Genomic DNA, 7,919 nt, shown 5'->3' with positions numbered 1-7,919 from the left:
GGCCGGCTCTGGCTCGCGGGCCTTACGTTTGACATCCCTGACCTCCACAAACTAACAAGCTTGCTTACATCCCAGAGTGTTTTCATTTTTATGTTGACAAACAAGTTTACCGTGACATTTTTTTTTTTTTACTTGCGGAGAGCAGACATTGCACATCGGAAATAGTGCCAAACAGTCAAATGTTTCCAGTTTGTCAAATGAAAGGACACACTGGCTCAGTGCACCGTGTCCCAAGTCAATATTTCTCACAAATCCCAACACAAGGAAGACATTATTTGTCCCTCCACCCCAATATCTCCCTTACCTCCTCCTCATGTTTGGAAAAAAAAACATCATGTGGGCCAATACAGTGGCAGCCTCCAGAGCAACACACAAGAGAGCTAGTATATACCGGGCCGTCCTCAAGACTTTTTGACTCCTTTCACGGCAGCACAAGGTGCAGCACTGCGCAGCCTCCAACATGGCACGTGTGGGCTTCCACGTCTACCTGGTCCTGTACTTTTCTTTGCTCCACTCCAGCTCCGGACGCCCGCCTCGCATCAGGAAGGCCGTGTCGCCTCGGGCAACCGGTAACCAGGCGCACTCATCATACGCAACGTCTCCACCGCACATCTTGACCTCTCCTAATATTTCCTTCTTCTCCGCTGCGCTGCAGATGATGATGACGTGAAGGGCCAGCTTGAGAAGTTGTGGCGGGAGGTGAATTTACTAAAAGAGATGCAGGCCTTGCAGACAGGTACCAGTCTCCCAAAATAATGTCTTTAGACTACTCTTCCTCATGAGTCAGTTCCTGCACTGCATATCACTGGTACCCTCGCCACTTGAAAAAATACCTCGACTTTAAAAGTCGACATATAGATTTTTCATTGGGTAATCGCCCCCACCCCCAAAAATACAACTTTTTCTTTCCTTTTTTATTATTAACTTACATTTTATTCTCATTTATGAGGGCTGGACTTCTATCCTTAAACTGCACGTTGGTACAGAGTGTATGGCATCAACTCTCCACGTAATTTGAGATGACAAAATCAGCCTTTGCAAAACAGTTAGCATCCGCGATTAGCATTAGTGCACGAGTGACTACCATTTTAGGTAAAAATAAAAAAATAAAAATAGCTACCATTCTGCTCACTCATGATGTATGAGTGAAGTATAAAGTCACATAAAAGTATACAATATTCTGTCATCCGATAGAAGCACTACAACACTTTGTCTTTGTTCTCAGTGTGCCTCCGTGGCATCAAAGTTCACAGGAAGTGCTATCTCACTGTTGAGGAACCCAAACACTATCATGAAGCAAACGAAGACTGCATCGCACAAGGAGGAACTCTTGCAACGCCGCGAGATGCGATGGAGAACAACGACCTTCGAGACTATGCCAAGAGGAGTTCCCCAGGCTCCAAGGACTTCTGGATCGGCGTGGCGGACATAGTGAAAGAAGGCCAGTACGTTGACGTCAACAGTCAGCCCGTCGGCTACCTCAACTGGGACCGCTCCAAGAAGCAACCCACAGGAAGCAAGAGAGAGAGCTGCGTGGCCCTTTCAGTGGCAGCACAGGGCAAGTGGTATGACGAGGTGTGTCGCAGTTTGAAAAAGTACATTTGTGAGTATGTTATTCCCTGAAGGCAACACGTGTTGATGCTCTCCTATGCAGGTCAATGCAAGAAAGAGAAAGTACTCTATTTCCCCAAATAGCGTCTAGCTGTCATAATTAAGACAAGTAAACACCGCCCTCAAACAGGTGCCTTTTTTTTAACGGCAGAAATAAAAATGCGTAGTCAGTACAGTGGTGCCTTGAATTATGAGTTTAATTCGATCCATTAGTTGTTTTTCGTAAAAGGATAAGTACGATTTGTTTTCCTTTGAGTATTATCTTTTCTGTCTACATGCTTTGCTGCACTGCTTCTGTTCAAATAGTCATTGCTTCATGGGTTGTCACGCTGCGACAATCGCTGCTGGTTTCGTTAGCCCGTCTATGGCGTTTTGTATTGCGCGTTAACATTAAAGTCAAGTCAAATTAGTCATTTGCCAATTGCTCCAAAACTGATTGATATTCAGTTTTAAAGATGATCTTATGTTATATCTGGCGAATAGTGCTCTGGTAGATTCTGAACTCTGATCACTCTGCAATGTGTAAGTCTATATTTGTGTTGCGTTTTACTACATTTCCTCATAAATGTCCCTATTCTTTATATTCCAATTTAATTTGACACGAATGGTAATATACTGGTAACATTGTTACATTTCCCCTCCCAAAGGTTACAAAAAAAAGGCCTCCCTAATAATAATATTTGTGTAAATACAGTTGCTACAGTTGTTGAAAATGTGGAAATGGCAGACACTGTAATTCAAAATAATCCGATAGGACTTGTGTTGTGGTGAAATATTGTTGATATTGTCTGTAAATCCGCACAACCCAAACAAGCCAAGTGTCTATTTCTTTTTATGAAATTTAAGACGCGTATCTAAAGTCGTTAGTGCTCAAAACGATAATAATTTTAAGACTAAATGTATGTTGGTGATGTAGTAAGACAGTAAGACATTTTTTTTTTTTTTTGGGAGAATCTTTTTCTTGAGATCGTCATACATGTAGACCCTCATGCAACCTATTTACCTTTCCATTGATCCAGTTTTTGAAGGTGTGCAAAGCTGTTTACTTCTCTATCTATGGCTGATACCGCTTAGGATGAGTACGATGCTAATGCTCATTATCACCATTTAATTGGAGCGTCTTTAAGCAATCAAGCGTCAAATGTAAAGCAATAAGTGTATTGCATGGAGAATAAATGTGAGTACCAATTCACCCACTGTGTTTTCACTGTTTCCTTGCCACTGTATTTACATCAGCGCAAGAAATCATCTTGCTTCTTCCAGACTGAAAAATCTCATTATATTAATATACTGTTATTCCAGTTTACCCAGTTGTTCCCTGTAATTACAAACCCCATTTCCAATAAAGTTGGGATCTTGTGTAAAACATAAATTAAAAGAGAATACAATGATTTGCACATCCTTTTCAACCTATATTTAATGTTCAAACGGATAAACGTTAATGTTATTAACATATTTTTATTTTGTTGGTAAAATGACTCAAAAGGACTATCTCTAAATTGTCTTTTGGCATGAATCTCAGTGTTAGGTGACTGCTCCCTCTACACGCGATAAAATGATGACATTGGTGAGAAGCAGATTGCAGTTTTGGTTTGCATTTTTGGTTAGTTGCGGGTGATATTAATTTAGGTTTCATTTCATAAATACGAGGACTCCAATAGACATTGAAAAAAGATGTCGGGTTAAGACTTACTTTTAAATAAAAATAGTTTTTGTTACAAATATATAGAATTTTGCATTCTCTGTAGCAGTTAAATTTTTTCATAAATGCCGAACACTGAGTGGTTTTTAAACGTACAAGTAAAAAATAAATAAATAATAAATAAAGTGTTATCCTCACCTTAGATGTCAAAAGGGTTTTGTCGCTCGAGGTGTTAATTTATTTTTTAAATTATTATTATTATTTTTTTTTAATGTGGGAGATGATCCTGCCGACCCTTGCTATATATTCATCCATTCCGTACTGTAGTATGTATTCATTTTTTTTAAAGAATGACACTTCCAGTAGGAACCACCAGGAGAGTGCCGTTGCGCTACCTAGTGGCGAAATGTGAGAATTACATCAGAATTAAGCCTTTGACAAACGTCATTGAATTCGCGATCACATTTTTTATTAAATAACACCCAAAATGTTTTAAATAAAACTGATAAAAAAATAATGTTGACTCAGGCAGCACATGCCTACGTCCTGGTGGCCACGTGACGTCAGAGGCGGCTGAATGAAGTCTCGCGCAGGCAGAAACACACCGGCCATTTTTTTTCTCAGTAGCACACCGCTGCTTCTTCGCCAAGTGGAAAAGCGCTTCGTACCACTTCGATAAGCCTACAAGTTTGGACAAGTGTCACTCGGCTCTACAGGCTTCCGAAAAGTCAACACAACGGGACGCCAACCATGCTGCCGCCGACGAGTGCAAAGTTATTTCGCTGACATCCTCGTCCGGGTTGGGCTTGTCTAAAGTGTCGCACAAATGGAAATGGTGCCCAGCGAGGAGAACCAGTTCGTGTCCAAAGAGGTGAGCCGATCCGATCCGAGAGCCAGCGCGAGTCGGTCGCACACTCAACCGCTCTCGGGGCGTTTAGCTATCAACGTTACGTGACGCCGAGAATGCGAAAATACACGTATGTGATGTCAACGCTTTTAGGTGTTAAAGGAGCTCGGTTGTTGTTTTGGAGGCTAACTTAGCTGCTAGCTCTAAACATGACTTGGACGGCCTATCGTGACATGGCTAACTAACTACGAGTCGTACCACATTGAAGACAAAGAAAGTGAGCTTTTGTCACAAAAACTGGAGTCTTAGTGTCAATTCAATGACGACACTGCGAATTCCACTGCACGTCGTTTGGAGTTGACAAGATTTCCTCCAATTCTACGCATTAGTCAACTGACAAGTAGCACCCAACAGCTTGCTGACCAGCTCGTGTCGTCTGGTAAATCCAAACTTTGGCAACGACTCTATTCTAATCTAGCATGAGATGCTAAATGTAAGAATTGCAACGCTGCACTTTGTATAACTGTCCAGAATATTGCATTGTCATTTTGCGTCTTTGATTTGAAGTGACGTTTTCGGCTGCGTGTTCCCTAAGGTGTGTCGGATACACTCGGAGAGGCTCATTTGGGCCAATTGAACACCAGGACTCTTATGCGTACTTTAATGTTACCTTCTTTATACATTTTGCCTGTTCAAAGCGGTCCCCTTCGGCGATCCTGCAGGCGCTATCGAATTAGCCATCAGCTGTAGGGCAGAGTAGCCAATAATTTTGTACTCAAGTCAGACTACTGCTACTTTTGCAATAACGTGGCTTAAGTGAACGTAAAATGTAGTCCTCCATATAATTACTTGAGCCAAAGAAGACGAAGAAGAAGAGCGTGGCAACTTCCAAGAAAAGGAAAGCTGCATTCAGGAGACAATATCAACGGTCCGAGTAAGTACGGAAAAAAACCCTCAAGTACTGAGTGGCTGGTGAGTGATGCAGGATAAATATTAGTTTTAATCAGAGCATGAATGTCAAATAGACAAATAGGAATGTGCAACTTAAAATACTGCGCCTCAATATCACTACAATGACGAATTAAATCTTTATAAAATAACACTAGGAGATATTCAGCCACAAAAAAATGTATTATATTAATTCTTTGTTTACAAAAGTGAAACCGAACAATAGGCAGAGATTACATAAGTTCAAGGTGGAGTTCTTGTAGGCTGAAATATGGGAATTTTTAGGCAGACAGATGACAGTGCTTGGGTTGTAAAATGATATTCTCTAAACATGTACGCAAATAAATGAAAAAATGACCTTTTATCCCTAAAATAAGTGGGGGAAAAAGTCTGCCAATGGAATGAATATGAGTTGCCTTGATACAAGTCTTAAAATAAGATCTTGTATCTTAAAACAAGTTTCTTTGTCTTGCTGAAAATGTAGAAAAAAGTCAAAACTTGCTGAAAATACATATAGTAAGATGTTTTCACTAGAAATAAGATAAATTCACTAGCTAAGATTTTGCGTTTTTACACTGTGGCGTAGCTGTTGTTGTCCGTAGTGTGTAAGGTCAACATAGATTTAATGTCAGGCCAGGCATATTTTGCCTGCAAGTTGCACGCCGTTGTGTCGTCTGTTGCTTCTGACGCGCATCACGTAAATTAGTCACTGCGACTTTGTGTGCGATCATCTGACTTCCCGGCTCTGTTTAATTGGTGAAATGGAGTCAAATGTTGTTAGTGGTTGCGTTGGTGGAACAGAGTCACGTGACTGCCTGAGGCACAGCTCTCTCTGATGAACCAAGATAGATGCAAATAAAATGAGCGAACGGAATGTAGATCACTGTAACGGATAAGTACCGTTTTGTATGTCAAGATACAAGGCGATTTTTATACCTTTTTCTACGTGCGAGCAAAAATTTGAGAAAGGATATGCAAAATCCCATAGATGCGCTAACGAATAGCATCAGCGTTACGGCAGCAATGAATAGTTGAACATAAACGGTGCAGCAGCACATGTAGACCGACAATATACCAGTACTCGGGTATGTATCTTTATCCTATAGATATATGCTTGTGGATGCTTGTAGCGAACGGGAGCATGCTGTGATCACAAAATCTATGATCCACTAGACTTCAAATAACCTATTTCATCTATAACTGCTTCAAACAAGTGTATGAATGGACAACAAAGGATTGTATTATTATTGTTTTATTATTTTTTTGTGACAGTGGGCCTTGAAAGAAATCTTAGCCCCTCTATATGTTCTGCACATATTAGTAAAGTAACCATACCACACCATCTTTTGCTAAACGCGACTATTACTACTACAGCTTACTGTCACTTACTGCTGTTGTTGTTTGGATTAAGCGCTTAAATGTAATTTTCCCCATTATTTTGGTTTTAAAAAAAAAACAAAAAACAAAAAAAACATAGGGTTTTGTAGAACTTTGTCTGTTCCAGGATGTTGGTTGAACTACAAAACAAAATTTCACATATCGATTTTATTTTTGAATATTTCAGTGTCCAAACTGTCACTTATCACAAAAAAACTAACTACAGACAATATTTTTCAGTAACATTTGCTTCTGCTGTTAATCAAAATAATAAATTAACCAGAATAATTAATGATACCTTAGAAACAATAAAATACTTGAATGACGAATAAGAAGGGGTGATAAAACTAAACAGCAAATTTTTTAAACTGTCACACGGCAATAAAATGAATGGAACCACTAACGTAATGCAAAAATATATATGGCAGCTATCCAGCTGGCAGCTAGCCATCAGGCAGCCAGTAAGAAGATAATCTAACAGGTTTATACCCTTTATATCCTCCTTCTTGTCAACCAGGCCACAGATGTGACTCAAATTCACAGTGCAGAAGATAAAAATCAAAGTCCTTTGTCTGCAAACGCTCATCAATACCTCCTCTGGCTGAGAGTCCTATCAAACCACCATTAATGGTAACAAACACAGGAAGTAGAAACCTACCAAAATAAAACGATAGCAGTGGTAAAATAATCAACACTTGTGAAAAATTGGTATGATATTTGAGTTTTTTTTCTCCCCCAATGATGGTTGAACTAAGGTGGGGGGTGGAGGCGGGGGTGGCACAAAGTTGTATAACAAAATTTCCATTTTAAATATGGGCAACATATGGGCAAATGTTTTTTTAATTGAACCAATGTACATCACAGTATTTAATATATTTCATGCTCAGATGCATGTATAAAACCACAAAATAACCACAGATTGTAATTTAGTTTTATTTTTTACCCCCCAGTGCAAAGGGCTCTCGTGCATAAAAATTAACAATTCAAAGATGGCACAAAACTGCCCAACAGCAACCCAACATTAAGTGCAATAATTAATTTTGTACATTTTTTCTCACCAAAATCAGTTCACTCAAGAATTTTTAATGTGTTGCTGCAGGTCATTCAAAAATCCCCAAATGATTAGGACAACTCACTGTTCACTCTGCTTTGTTGAGGGAGCCTGGTGCGTCTTCCCTGTCCTGCCGCTTGTCCAAGCAACCATAAAGCGTTCGCAAGACTATTAACAGTGTTAAAGATGTCCATGTTTTTGGAAGACACACAGGACACAACTCTTCATCCACTTGAAATGAACGATTCTTGTGAAGAAGAAGGAAAAAACCAAACAATCGCTGTTGTTTGTGTTGCTTTTGTTGAGATTGAGTTTGATTGTTTGCTCTGTCTTCGGTACTCAGCATGCATTGCGGCATGCAATGCTCAACTTTTTTCCATCATAGGGATGTTAATTATTATAATTTCTGTTTATGCTACCTGTTAGTTCATATAATGTGTGTC

General features: G+C 39.7%; 2 protein-coding genes across 6 annotated transcripts in view; both read left to right on the top strand.

The window, feature by feature from the left end:
• The first annotated feature begins 436 nt into the window (after positions 1–436).
• Positions 437–2,803, top strand: clec3a (C-type lectin domain family 3, member A). The gene is made up of 3 exons (XM_061754213.1): positions 437–569; positions 656–736; positions 1,226–2,803. The coding sequence occupies exons 1-3, from the start codon at positions 461–463 to the stop codon at positions 1,621–1,623; spliced, it is 588 nt and encodes a 195-aa protein (XP_061610197.1). The 5' UTR covers positions 437–460; the 3' UTR covers positions 1,624–2,803.
• Positions 2,804–3,849: 1,046 nt separating this feature from the next.
• usp47 (ubiquitin specific peptidase 47) overlaps positions 3,850–7,919 on the top strand; it is a 31,706-nt gene continuing 27,636 nt past the window's right edge. For 3 of the 5 annotated variants that reach the window (XM_061754164.1, XM_061754146.1, XM_061754128.1), the window contains exon 1: positions 3,850–4,124. In XM_061754164.1, the coding sequence (XP_061610148.1) occupies positions 4,080–4,124 (45 nt within the window). In that variant the 5' untranslated portion in view covers positions 3,850–4,079. Of the gene's footprint in view, positions 4,125–4,393; positions 5,035–7,919 lie in introns of those variants that run through there. The other 2 variants (XM_061754138.1, XM_061754155.1) reach the window with 2 other exon arrangements.

Source organism: Phyllopteryx taeniolatus, chromosome 2 (genome assembly GCF_024500385.1).
Source record: "Phyllopteryx taeniolatus isolate TA_2022b chromosome 2, UOR_Ptae_1.2, whole genome shotgun sequence".
In the NCBI taxonomy this organism is placed as follows: Eukaryota; Metazoa; Chordata; class Actinopteri; order Syngnathiformes; family Syngnathidae; genus Phyllopteryx; species Phyllopteryx taeniolatus.
This window is presented reverse-complemented; position numbering and strand designations above follow the sequence as displayed.

What these genes read in the sequence shown, in the direction of transcription:
- clec3a (XM_061754213.1), top strand. Translation starts at nt 461, where the DNA reads ATGGCACGTGTGGGCTTCCACGTCTACCTGGTCCTGTACTTTTCTTTG. An exon ending in CGTGTCGCCTCGGGCAACCG is followed by an intron (nt 570 to 655) that starts GTAACCAGGCGC and finishes GCTGCGCTGCAG; the next exon opens with ATGATGATGACGTGAAGGGC. An exon ending in GATGCAGGCCTTGCAGACAG is followed by an intron (nt 737 to 1,225) that starts GTACCAGTCTCC and finishes CTTTGTTCTCAG; the next exon opens with TGTGCCTCCGTGGCATCAAA.